Raw genomic sequence first — 14133 nt, 5'->3', positions numbered from 1 at the left:
TACGCACACACACTGCTCTGCTCTGCTCGTCACGTCCCCCTCTTTCTCCTCCCGTCGTCACTGAAAAAGAGAAGACAAACAGACATACCCACTCATCAGTCTAACACAAACTCAGGTGTGATCGATTTTGCCACTCACATCCCCTGGCTTTGCTCTCCATTCACAAACAGACACTCGACCACGCCCCAGCCTCCACAGACACCAACAAAAATTTGTCACTAAGCAAAACAAAACAAGTCAAGCCTAGTTTTCCCAGACCATTTTGGCTTCATAGCATTTGTCACACAAGGGTCAATGGCATCAACGAAGGTGAGACAGTCATAAGAAACAACACAAATTTACCTAACCTACCTCTACCCTCAGCAACGATTGGTAAGTGGCATGGAATTTGGCTAATTAGGAACAAACGCAGGAGATACATACCAGTACTAATCATTTACTGCTTGCTAGCTAATGTTACATATCTATATTGAAATGTGACTAACACTGGATGGCTAGCTAGCTAAGCACAGAACATGCGTTTCTGTAAATAAACAACATAATGGTTGAGATAAATATGGGCAGAGTGTAGCTACAAACACATTCATGCCACAGTTCATGGATGTGAACTAGTTTATAAAACACAGAAGATGAATGTATCATAGAATCTCCCTGGTATCAATCACTGCTTGATAGCTAAGGGTAGCTAGATTGAAATTCAGCTAGCTTGACTCTTCACACATGCACATTTCAAAATGGGAGTCAGTTTGGTCAGTGAACTAAAATGCATCTCTTAGGTCAGCCTTCTAGGTGGTCCAGCAAAAATCATAGATAAATATTACACAAAAAAAATTTGCAAAATAGCCACAAAATGTATTTCTGACAGTAACATAGATATGGTATGGTCTATATTACCGGGAAGCTATGGCTAAATGGTTAGAGAAGCAGCTTTGGGACCAAAGGGTCATTAGTTCAATTCAATTGGCCAGCAGAAATGGCTGAAGCACCCTTGAGCAAGGCACCTGCTCCCCAGGCTGCTCTGGGTATGTTGTATGTTGCTCTGGATAAGAGTGTCTGTCTGCTAAATGCCAGGAATGTAATGTTTGTTGAGGAATATTCTTTCGTCTGTTCACATATGGAAATACATAGATTGATCTGAAACACACAATGGAGGGAAGGAGATAAAATATGGTGACCTCATCACAAAGGGTCAGCGGTTATCTTTTAATACTCTCTTCCAGGTTCTGGAGGGGAATAGGTCCTTGAGGGAACCGTCCTGTGGTAGGTTGAACTATCTCAGCTGCTGCAGGAAATACAGCCTCTGCTTGGCCTTTTTGACAATTTTAGTGAATGTTGGCTTCTAATTTCATTCCCTGAGAGATGGTGAGAATGTGTAGTGCCCTCAAAAATAATATGACGTGTTGGTGAACTCACTAAGACTAGTTGTATGTTCAAAAGCACTCCAGTTGGTGCAGACAAAACAGGCCATTAGTCTGTTTTTACTTTTCCTGGTAAAAATTTTTGTAGTGCTGTAGTTTTCTCTGTATGCCGGAAAAAGGCGTACTGAACCAGCACAGGGAACAAATTGATAGACATCCTTTGGTAGTGTAGCAGTGGTGCAATTCTTTGTTGTTGTTGTTGTTGTTGTTGACTGTTTACGACTGAGATGTGCTCTGTTCAAATCCACAAAAATAATGACAACAGAGTCTGGGTATTTTTTTGCTCAACAGTTATCATGGTTATCTCTTCAGCTAGTTAGCACAGAGACTCACATAGGTAGCCTGAGGTGTAATACACACTCCAACGAAAATAACTGAATGAAAATCTGCAGTGAATAAAATGGTTTGCAGTTAATGAAGAAGGATTCCAGATATTAGCAACAATACTTCTTCTACACTGTGACACTGGTACCAACCTTCATTAATATAGAAACAGATTCCACTGCCCTGAGGACAGCTAAGTGTTACAAACTACTCTTGGAGGTGAAATCCCAGTAAACACAGTGCACTGTCTTGTATGGTGACACTGAGGGGCATTTTGGTGAAACAAAGACCATTAGAGAGTAAAATGTCTTTATAGGTAGTTTTTGAGCAGCAGTAACTCACCCATTTTGTTGCTAAGCAATCTGAAATTAGCCAGATATATGCTGGGCAACAGAACACAAAAACCTGAACCACTCCCTTTGCACATCCACATTTTCTGCACAGAATTACAGCTTCTCCAATTAAAATGTGCAGCAACTCACAAGGATTTTTCTATCAATTAAATTTCTTAAAGTACTTCTCTACCATAGTCAGAAGTGGCTCAACTTTTAAGGCACTGAATTGCCGCTTGGAAGGTCATGGGTTTCAACCCCAGTGCCACCAGGCTGCCACTGTTTGGCCATCAGGCAAGGCCAACATCAACCCTACATAGAAAGGTGGGGGGGAAATGTAGATAATCTGTCAACCAGGTATCACAAGATCCTGTTCAACATTAGATAACAATCCAAAGTTTATCTAATTTTCTGTTAATTCTAATTTTGTAATTATTTTATTCAAATGGGCTGTATTGAGAGTCGAGTTGTGCACATGTTGTGAGGCTGCATCAGAATTGCACTCATTAATATTTAAACATCAGGTGTAACTACAGATTAGATTAGATTAGATTAGATTAGATTAGATTAGATTAGATTAGATTAGATTAGATTAGATTAGATTAGATTAGATAAAACTTTATTGATCCCTTTGGGCGGGTTCCCTCAGGGAAACTGATATTCCAGCAGCATCATTACAGATAAACAGAGAAAAGAAATCAAGAAAACTTCTAGATAAATTAAAATAAATTATTTACATATACAAATATAAAAAGAATAAGATATGGGGAAGAGAGGAATGGGGAGAGGGGGAAGGTGTTCAGAGGGGGGGGTGGCAGGAGAGATATTGCACTTTATATTGCACATTGTCCGGTATTGCTTATTGTTAGGCTAGGCTACTGCTCCTTCCCATCCTCTGTCCTCCTGTTACCCCTCCTCCCCCCCCCAGAGAGGAGTTGTATAGTCTGATGGCATGAGGGACAAAGGAGTTTTTAAGTCTGTTCGTCCTGCACTTGGGAAGGAGCATTCTGTCACTGAACAGGCTCCTCTGGTTGCTGATGACGGTGTGCAGAGGGTGACTGGCATCGTCCATGATGTTCAATAGTTTGTCCATAGACGTCTTCTCTGCCACCGTCACCAGAGAGTCCAGCTTCATGCCGACCACAGAGCCGGCCCGCCTGATCAGTTTGTCCAGCCTGGATGTGTCCTCCTTGGATGTGCTGCCCTCCAGCACACCACGGTGTAAAACAGAACACTGACGACCACAGACTGATAGAACATCCACAGGAGTTTCCTGCAGATTTTAAAGGACCGCAGCCTCCTAAGGAAGTATAGCCTGCTCTAAGGAAGTATTTGGTGTTGCAAGTCCAGTCCAGATTGCTGTCCAGCCACAGCCCGAGGTACTTGTAGGAATCCACAGCCTCCACCTCGACTCCCTCGATCAGAACTGGTCGTGACCTTGGTCTGGACCTCCCAAAGTCAATGACCAGCTCCTTGGTCTTCGAGGTGTTGAGCTGCAGGTGGTTCCTGTTGCACCACACAGCAAAGTCCCTCACCAGGCTCCTATACTCCTCCTCTCTGTCGTCACTGATACACCCAACGATGGCTGTGTCATCGGCAAACTTCTGAATGTGACACAGCTTCGAGTTGTAGCAGAAGTCCGTGGTGTACAGGGTGAAGAGAAGAAGGGCCAGCACCGTGCCCTGGGGTACTCCGGTGCTGCTAATCACAGTGTCAGACGTGATGTCCTTCAGCCTGACGTACTGCGGCCTGTCAGTGAGGTAGCTGGAGATCCAGGTGACCAGGCAGGGGTCCACTCGCATCCTGTTCAGTTTGTCCTGAAGCAATAGGGGCTGGATGGTGTTGAAGGCACTCGAGAAGTCCAAGAAGAGTATCCTCACTGTGCCATTTCCCTTATCCAGATGCGAGTGGTCTCGGTGTAGCAGGTAGAGGATGGCGTCTTCCACACCGACACCTGCCCGATACGCAAACTGCAGACAGTCCTGGGCATGTTGTACCTGGGGTCTGAGGAGGCTGAGGAAGAGCCGCTCCAACGTCTTCATCAGATGTGAAGTGAGTGCCACCGGTCGGAAGTCATTCAGCTCGCTGGGCCGATTCTTTTTGGGAACTGGAACGATACATGATGTCTTCCAGAGGGTGGGCACTCTCCCCAGCTGCAGGCTAAGGCTGAAGATGCGTTGGAGTGGTTCACCCAGTTCCGCAGCACAGGTCTTCAGTAGTTGGGGACACACCTTGTCCGGGCCTGCTGCTTTCCTGGGGTGAAGCTTCCTCAGTTGACCTCTGACCTGGTCTGCAGTAATGCATGGAGGAGTCTGTGTTGAGGAGGGGGAGGAGGGGGGTGCTGTGATGACTGGGGGGAGGTGTGTTGAGGGAAGAAGGAGAGATGGCTGCAGTGAGGGAGAGGGTGGGGGGGACATGGGCTGGTTGAACCGATTGCAAAAGTCATTCAACTCAGACTACATCCACACGACAACGGCAACGAGATTTTTTTTTTAAGTATCATGTCCACATGGGCAACGGATCAGTAAAATATCAGGTTCATATGCCAACGCAACGCTTGCTGAAAACGATGCAATACACATGCCACACCTCTACGTGCGCTGTAAGACGGTCCCATCGGAGACACCAGAACAATAGAAGAAGAAGTAGGATGCATGCGCATGTAACGGGTTTATTTTTTTCCACTTGCCATTGTGTGTAGTGGTGGGGAAATTCTGTGCTGGCCCTTTAAGAGCGCAGGTAGTTATGGGAACGAGGCGCTGGCCTCTTTCAGTTCGTTTTGGAAATGTAAGTGCCAATGCCACTGGACGTTTGCAGCCCGTCCTCAGCAGTGTATTTGTGTCTCATTTCTTCAGAATAAAAAGACTGGTGAACAACACAACGCAATGTCTGTTACACACACAAACCCCTTCTTCTACCCGGCGTGAAGCACTCACAGGAACAAACACACAACAACAAGAAGAAGATGGCTGCGACTCCGCGAGGAAATCGTGCCTTCTGTGTGTACAAATTAGTTTTATTAGTGTGCATAGTTTTATATAACTTAATTTTCTTATTGTGTGTGAACATTTTGAAAAGCAGTCTTATCCAATAAAAAAGAAATTCAAGAAATGGTTCAGTTACTTGTTTATTTAAAAGAAAAGCTGTATACAAAAGTGAATGCAATGCAGTGGTTCATACAAAACAGTCTGTTGAAGGGTCTTCTGACCCTTTTCCCCTCTGCCTTCATTATAGTCAGGTAACTGTTGCTTTGTGTGGAAGGCTGTACTTTCTGTTCATCAAAGCAGGTGTAAATTGTCTGTCTGGCAGGTCAGTCAGGTTAATGTGTAAACAATTTCAATTTCTGTTGTTACGAATGATGCGCGCGAGAGTGCTGCTTGTTCTAGTCATGTGGTTGTGACGTCATCGTAAACAAATCTGTTCTACTCATCCAGACGACTTCACAATGGTGCCGTTGCCAGATTTTTTCACTCTGGAACCTGTTCTCAAAAGATTTCGTTTTGGGGCACCCAAAACGCCGGTGCCGTGTGGACGCCAGGCCGAAACAATAAACAATTTTCTCAGATTCACCTGAATCCGTTGCCGTGTGGACAGGGCCTCATTCACTCTCTCCACTGTCCCCTCAATGACTCTGCTCTTTGTATTGTGGCCTGTGATGGTTTTCACACCTTCCCAGACCTCCCTCATGCTGTTCTCCTTCCGCTTCTGCTCCACCTTTCTCCTGTAGTTGTCCTTAGCTTCCCTCACGCAGCGTTTTACCTCCTGCTGTGCTGCTTTCATTGCCTCCCTATCCCTGCTCCTGAAGGCGGCCTTCTTCCTGTTGAGGACAGCTTTGACTTCCTGTATTACCCATGGCTTGTTATTAGGGTAACACCGTACAGTCTTAGCGGGAGAGACCAAGTCTGCACAGAAGTTCAGGTAATCCATCAGACAGTGTGTCAGCCCCTCTATGTCCTCACAGTGTGGGCTAAGCAGCACATCCCAGTCCGTGATGTCATAACAGTCCCTGAGGGCATCTTCCATTTCAGGGAACCACCTCCTGATGGAGCTAGTTGTTGCAGGCTGCCTTTGAACCAGGGGGGTGTACTTCAGCTGTAGAAGAAATAGGTTGTGGTCAGACTTCCCTAGTGGGGGGAGGGGTGTGACTCTGTATGCATCCCTCACATTAGCATACAGCAAGTCAATTGTCCTGTTGTTCCTTGTTGGACAATCCACAGCCTGGTAAAAAGCAGCCAAAGTAGAGTCCAAAGTAGCATGATTAAAGTCCCCAGAAATAATGATAAATGCCTCAGGGTGCTGTGTCTGCAGCCTTGCTGTGACAGAGTGAATCCTCTCACATGCAGCGGCTGCATCTGCCCACAGAGGGATGTAAACACAGATGGTGATCACTATTAGCACTATTCATTGTTATTTGTTATGAGTTATTCATGGAGTTGGAGTTTGCTGAAAAAAGAAGTGTGTCTCAGTTATGCAGAATTCAGACCTTCAGGAGTTAAGCCCATTATTCTTACCTAAGGAGTCGTATTAAATCCAACCTTTGAGGCATGAACTATACACGTTAGTTGCATAATTCCTCACTCAGAAAATAAACTTAAGCATGTATGTAATCCATCTCTGAAAACACATAACTTTCCCCACATAAATATTGATCTTTTGGATCTCAGTCCCCAACTTCAGTCACCAACTCAAAATATGGGTCAATGTGTTTAACTGTTTAAAGATTGTTTTAAAATCTAGATGTATCATCTCATCTCATCTCATCTCATTATCTGTAGCCGCTTTATCCTGTTCTGCAGGGTCGCAGGCAAGCTGGAGCCTATCCCAGCTGACTACGGGCGAAAGGCGGGGTACACCCTGGACAAGTCGCCAGGTCATCACAGGGCTGACACATAGACACAGACAACCATTCACACTCACACCTACGGTCAATTTAGAGTCGCCAGTTAACCTAACCTGCATGTCTTTGGACTGTGGGGGAAACCGGAGCACCCGGAGGAAACCCACGCGGACACGGGGAGAACATGCAAACTCCGCACAGAAAGGCCTTTGCCGGCCACGGGGCTCGAACCCGGACCTTCTTGCTGTGAGGCGACAGCGCTAACCACTATACCACCGTGCCGCCCTAGATGTATCATATTTAACATAAATAATTTCGCTGTGTTTAAGAAACAGAATAACCTATCAGTAATTTCCCTGTTTTGTTTTGTTTCTCCCAGGCATACTCATGGCTTCAGAAAGAAATGGGGCCAGAAACAGATCCTGTCATCATTGTTCGCTTCATTGGTTCCTCAGACCTCTCTACGGACCTCCGCAACCTCCTCCAAAGTATTTGTGAGCAAATTGCCATAAACTATCGCTGCTTAATCCACTACCTACCAAACAAGGTCGAAGAGATGAGAGAATTATTGATTAACCTTCTGGGGGAGTCATCCTTCCATCGACCCCTAGTGATCATACTAGATTCCTTAGAACAGCTGTCAGAAGCAGATGAGGCACGTAAGCTGTGGTGGTTGCCTATCCACCTTCCTTGTACAGTCCGCATTCTGGTATCTACCTTGCCTAACAAACATGGGATACTACAGAAATTACGTTGCCTGATTCACAATGAGGATTGCTATGTAGAATTAACACAAAGAGACCGTAAAGCATGTAGCCAGACACTCAAACATCAACTTCTGAGTGTCAAACGAAAAGTAACCTCAGGTCAACAAATATATGTAAATGAAGCATTGGCTAAATGCACATTGCCCATGTTTGTCAACCTTATCTATCATGAGGTGGTACACTGGCGCTCACACAAAGATGTTGATGAAAAGTCTCTTTGCTCAACAGTACATGAGAGCATAGAACATCTGTTCATTTCCATTGAAAATAAGTTGGGGTCCCACTTTGTTTTTCGTGCATTGGGATACATTACAATGGCACGTGTAGGGTTGACAGAGGTGGAACTGGAGGATATACTATCTTTGGACAACAGCGTACTTGGAGACATCATGGTTAGCTCAAATCTAAAGAGTCCACTGCGAATCTCCTATGATCTCATTGCTCAATTAAGAGAAGAGCTGGAGGGTTACTTGGTGGAGCGTCAGGTTCGGAATGTAACCCTGATGGTGTGGGCAAACAGGCATCTGCATCTCATTGCACAAAAACTGTACCTCAGTAATGAAGAAGATGTGCATCAAATGCACAGCCTTTTAGCTGAGTATTTTCTTGGAGTATGGGCAGGTGGTAGAAAGAAGATTTTCCACTGTGACAACAATCACTTTGCCTCATTAAACATCTCTCAGCATCGGAACCCTCATCACCAACAAAGCCTTCATGGCCATGACAAAGCATCTGCTGACAAGCATTCTTATGACCGGCAGACACCAGAACAACCCTGGGTGTTCCAATGCAACTTACTTGAGCCAGACATCTTCTTTGTTAATCACCGAAAAATGACAGAACTGTTATTTCATTTGACGAGGAGTGGGCGGACAGATGACCTCATGTATGGTGTCATCATGAACTTCAGTTGGCTATATACGATGATAAAGATTGGACAATTTGAGAAGGTCTTGTCAGACATTGACTTGGCCTACAGCTACTCACAGGAAAAGGAGCTCAAGTTCCTTGCTAGCACACTACGAAGTATAAAGGTCAAAGTAATCAAGAACCCTGCCTCACTGTCAGCTGAGCTTCAGCAAAGACTTCTTCCTGTGGTCACATCCCTCCCCAAACTCCGACATCTCTTACTAGAGTGTGACAAGGATGGACCCAAATACTGCTCCATAGTGCCACTGCACTCCTCCATGGATGTTACATACAGTCCTGAGAGACTACCACTGTGCTCTAGTTACATGCAGATTGTTGAGATTCTACCTACCTTGGCTCCCAACATTGTAATTGTAGCTCTTGAGGATGGCTCAGTTAGTACATGGGATGTAGAGAGCAGACAGTTGCTGAGACAGATTGACACAGCAAAGTCAGTTGTTCTTGGTGTTAGGCTGACCACAGATGAGAAGTACCTTGTGGTTGCCACGACAAAAAACACACTACTAATTTATGACAACCATAAATCCTGTTTGCTGTCAGAGGTGGAAGTTAAAGGCTCAAAGCACTGTGGCATCACAGGTGGGGTGGCATTCATTAATGGATTTACCTTATCCAGCCCCCATGCCTTAGCTTGGCTGGAGGCCAGTAAAGATGTCAGTGTGATTGACCTGCAGTATGGCTGGCCCTTATACCAGTTCCATTGCTGGTATGAAGTAACCTGTGTTGAATGCTCCCCAGATGGGATGTATGCTTTCTGTGGACAATATTTAAACACGACCACTATATTCCACCTAGGAAGTGGTGATAGGCTTGCAACAGTGACTTCTGAGTTTTCTGGTGGATTTGTGAAGTCCATCCTGGTTCTAGACACAATCCATCAAATGGTGATGATTGACAATGAAGGTAGTCTTTCTGTCTGGAACACCAAAGATATCACAAATCCCAGGCTTATGGAGGACTATGACTGTCGAGGGGATGATAGTGAGGTTGTAGGTATTGAATTATCTGAGGATCAGAAATCAGTACTTATTTGCAAAGCTAGAAGCATTGAGGTGCTTGACACCAAGCTTTGGAAGATGGCAGAGAAGTTTAAGGCCAAACGTAGTGAGAGATTTGTGGCTGCTGTTCTGTCAAAGAATGGCCAAAGTATTGTAGCATCGATGGAAAATACTTCGTCCATATTTGTATGGAGAAGAGACAGTGGGCAATGCATGGCGAGTTTAATAGAGATATCAGGAGCCATCGTCAAGTTGATCAAGTCAACACACCATAACTTGCTTTTGTCCGTAGCCAGCAGTGGGGTTCTCTCAATTTGGGACATTGACATTATAACAGCAATGTCAAACATTGACAAAACAGGGAAACAGATCCAAAGTGTACAACTGTCAGCCAGAGAAGACTTTGTCTACACAATGGATGGGTCTGAAGCCATCCATAAATGGAATTTCAGCACAGGTTTCATTGAGATGGTGTTTAAGCATGAAGGTCTTGTGGAAAATTGTGTTCTTACCACATCTGGTGACCTTATGGTGACATCTGATGACAAATGTAGCCAATACATCTGGCAGACTGCCACAGGTGAAAATATCTTTCGGATCAATGGCCAAAAAATATCCCAACTTCTTATTACCCATAATGACCAATTTGTGGTTTCTCTCTGTGAACAAAATGCCTCACGTGTCTGGAGGCTTGCTACTGGGCACAAAGTGTGCAACATCCTGGTAACCCTCCAGCATGCTCTCATCACCACAGCCAACACTTTCCTAGTTGGTACAACTAAAAACAAGCTGTTGGCTGTCAGCTTGTGGTCTGGCAGTGTATCCAAGAAGTTTGTCTGTGATGACGGGATCACAATCATAACTTTTAAGTTAATTCCAGACAGTCCAGACTATGTTGTGTTCATCACATCCACAGAGACTGTTTTCATATGGAGTGTTGCTGATGAGTCCGTCTGCAGAAGAGTGCAACTGCCAAGCAACTTCTTGAAAAACTTGGAAGACTTCCAAATCTCACCAAATGGAAAGTTGGGAATTGTATCTAAAGGAGATGATAACATTAATGTTCTAGATCTACACAGTGGGAAACTGCGCTTAGTCCATGCTGCAGGCATAATATGGAGGCAAAAGTTATCAAGAGATGGACGGTATTTGGTCTACATTTGTTTCCGAAATTGTGATGAGGACGATGATGCAGGTGTGGTTTCTAGTTTAATTGTCATGAGACTTGCTGATGGAAAGAGTATTGGTACCTGTTCTCTCTACAAGACACCAACCTACTTGTGCCTATCTCAACGAGCACTCAACATTATTATTGGCTTTGAGGATGGTAGTATTGGGACCTACACAGTTGTGGATCGTGTGGATGCAGCCCTCAAAATCAAGATTGCCACCTCCAACAGCCGGCAGATTGTTAACAATGCCTCACAGAAAATACGACCCAAGTGCAGCACCAATGCCTTCAAGACCATTGCTGATTGCATGTGGAGGGAGTCAACTGAAGTTTTCTCTCGAGATAGTCCCATCAATGTCTCTGACAGTGGGGAACCTGAAACAACAACACCAACAAAAAAGACTGAATTACTGCAATGAGAATTCTTCAGGAAGTTAGTGGTATGAATGAATGGGACCAGATTTGGATGCAGTTGATTCTTGTTTACAGCAACCTTGTGATTCAGTTGCACAAATCAGTCCTCTGGGTACTACACAGTTGATACTGGCCAATTACTAGCACGCTGCAGTTTTATTTAGTCAGGTCACTTTCATCCTTTTGTCCCTCATTTAGTGACTTGTCATACTAATGTGTTACATACATCTTTGATAAATTTCAAGTACATCATTTTATTCAAATCAAGCCATAATATTACTTTATACAGAAAAATAGAAATGTTATATATTTGTAGCCATAACACATATTTGCTTTTTTATAAATGTTTAGTCATCTCAGTTTCTTAATGTCCTCTGGAACTGTATCAAAGATTCAACTTGTGTATGTGTGTACATATCTATTTTGGCTGCTGCAATTTGTGCAACTCCTTAACAAAGTTATGTTGTGCTTAATGCAATCAAAGAGAGTGCCTGGATTTTAAGAAATATTCTTATAAAAACTAATGATTCAAAAAATGCAGGGAATTTCTAAAATAAAACCTTGATATAGATATTCATAAATACAATAAATATGCTACAATAAACAAACAATGAATATAAAAATTGATTCATTCAGAATTGCTAGTCATCACAACAGAATGATTTCAGGAAAATTATATATTATTAAGGCTGTTTATATTCTGTTACTGTATTTATTGTATCAAACTGAATAGAAGGATGGAATGGAAAATATCACTAGCTGAAACTCATATTGTTAGTTGGAATAAACTGTTACTGAGTATTTAACATTGTGTGTAGCATCTGACAAGGAGTATAAACGCCTTAAAAAGTGGTGTCATAAGTTATGCCAAGTTTTGTTTGTTGCTGTTTTTCATGTCACTAGTAAGGCATTGTGGGAAAGTGTGATAGTAGAAAAAAAGAATATTTAGTATTTTCACATAATAGATGACTTGCATAGAAATGTATAGATATGTGTATTTAAAAACAAGGTTGTGACAAGCCAGTTTTAAGGGGTTGCACTTTATTTGGGACAGTTGTTTATCGCAGCTGACATACAGTATATCAAGAACACAATGACACAAATATTCATCAACAAACTGCTGGTTGAGTTGAGTATGGCGAATCAAGATTTTAATTTTACCTTGGTTAAGGGTGTATTCTGGCATGCTCAAAAATGATCAGCCATGCCCCATCAATCTCCTCCATAACCTTAAGGGCTATTCCGACAAATTGTATGTTTACTTCTGAAACTGTTGAGAAATATGCCCATTTACAAGTAATAACCTGTAGCATTATTCAGGGTTGACACATCTTACCCCTCGAAGTACAAATTTTCAAAACATATATATAGTGTGTGCCAAAGTTGTTCTTTTCTTGTATTACTTTATTTCTTTACAAATGAATTGTGCTTTGTGACATAATTCAACACTATTTCTTATGGGTCTGTGGTCCCACCCAGTGTGACTTACATTACCTGTAAAAGACAAAATGTATTACCTTTGCGAACAGCCATCAACAAGCCCATGCTGTACTGAAATCCCAGAGTATTTCTGAATGTGTCACTATGAGAGCAGAACGTGGTATATTATGTTATGTGACATGAATGATTTAATTACAGACATGTTTGCAGAACATGGTGGCATACTGGCAATGAATGTCTTTATTGTATTGTTTGTATAGTCAGCACTGAAATCCCTGTTTAGAGATTTATATATTTTCATAAATGTTGTACTGACATTTTGTTACAAAGTTGTTTAAAAAAAATGAAAACTTATGTCTGAAGCAATATAAATAGTGTGTATGCCTTGTTTGTATGAAAAATTTTAATGTAATAAAATGGTTCTCTTTTTGCCTCTTAATTCGGTTCATTTGTTCTTGCTATAACACAAGTTACTTTATACTCTACATACATACATACATCAATTCCAATTTCTTTATAACTGTCAAATCATCTTGTGATATAATAGGATTTGATAGTGCAATGAGTAGCCTAAAAACATATTAATATTTTCAGAATACTGAGCAGGCGCTACATTTCGTCAATTTTACAACTATATGCAAAGCACCTGGATTCCCTGCCTACATCACAGTCACACTAATGCACACACTAATTCATAAGCACAGTGAAGTAAACAAGACCTGGGCTTGGAGTAAAGCATTTTGCTGACAGTCTATAGTCCCCATAGTCAATATAGACCTGGGAGTGGCCCAACAAGACCTGCCCATTAAAAACAGCAACTATAATGGACGATGCTTAAGAAGACCCACCTATTACTATTAATAGCAACCATAATGCAAGAGGCCCAACAATATCTGCCTTTTATTACTAATAGCAAACATAATAGGAGAGGTCCAATAAGCACTGCCTATTATTATGATAAGAACCATGTCTCAACTATATGAAAAGGCTTTTCCACAAAGTCATCATAATGACACACATACTCCTTACTCTCCATGGAGACACTGATAGTAAATATTTAGGCCTAATAGGCATTATATACTGAATAGGCATATACGTTTGTAATTAAATCATACTGTGGGCTTATCATTTATTTCCTTATTTACACAGTTGTTGATAATTGAGTCACAAACCTGTGACTAATTTTAGGTTACAAGCATAAATCTTTAAGAGAAATGATACCTTTGACAGCTCCTTTCAAGTGCAAAAAAAACCCATTAGTGTAGCAATGTCAACCTTGATTCCAGTGTTATACATTCAGCCACTATGTTAAAATTTACTATAATTATTTGGCAGCTGAAAAGACCAAAAATGCCATGCAGTATGAGGCAAAGAATCTTGTGTGAAAGGTTGAGAGAGTTGTAATAATGTCAGTAAGACTAAACATACACTAAATAATAAAGGTATAACCAGTAGAAGGACAAACATCCTCTTAGGTTTTAGAGGCATTATGCCTTCATTTT

The 14133-nt window shown here is 42.4% G+C and overlaps 1 protein-coding gene across 1 annotated transcript in view; it reads left to right on the top strand.

The window, feature by feature from the left end:
* Window positions 1-11378, top strand: part of LOC132888570 (NACHT and WD repeat domain-containing protein 2) — a 102174-nt gene extending 90796 nt beyond the window's left edge. The window contains exon 8 of the mRNA XM_060924618.1: window positions 7291-11378. Within this exon, the coding sequence (XP_060780601.1) occupies window positions 7291-11196 (3906 nt within the window). The 3' untranslated portion in view covers window positions 11197-11378. The remainder of the gene's footprint in view (window positions 1-7290) is intronic.
* Window positions 11379-14133: the final 2755 nt, after the last annotated feature.

This window comes from Neoarius graeffei, chromosome 1 (assembly GCF_027579695.1).
Source record: "Neoarius graeffei isolate fNeoGra1 chromosome 1, fNeoGra1.pri, whole genome shotgun sequence".
NCBI lineage: Eukaryota > Metazoa > Chordata > Actinopteri > Siluriformes > Ariidae > Neoarius > Neoarius graeffei.
The sequence above is the reverse complement of the archived record's forward strand: the minus strand, read 5'-3'. Positions and strand labels throughout refer to the sequence as shown.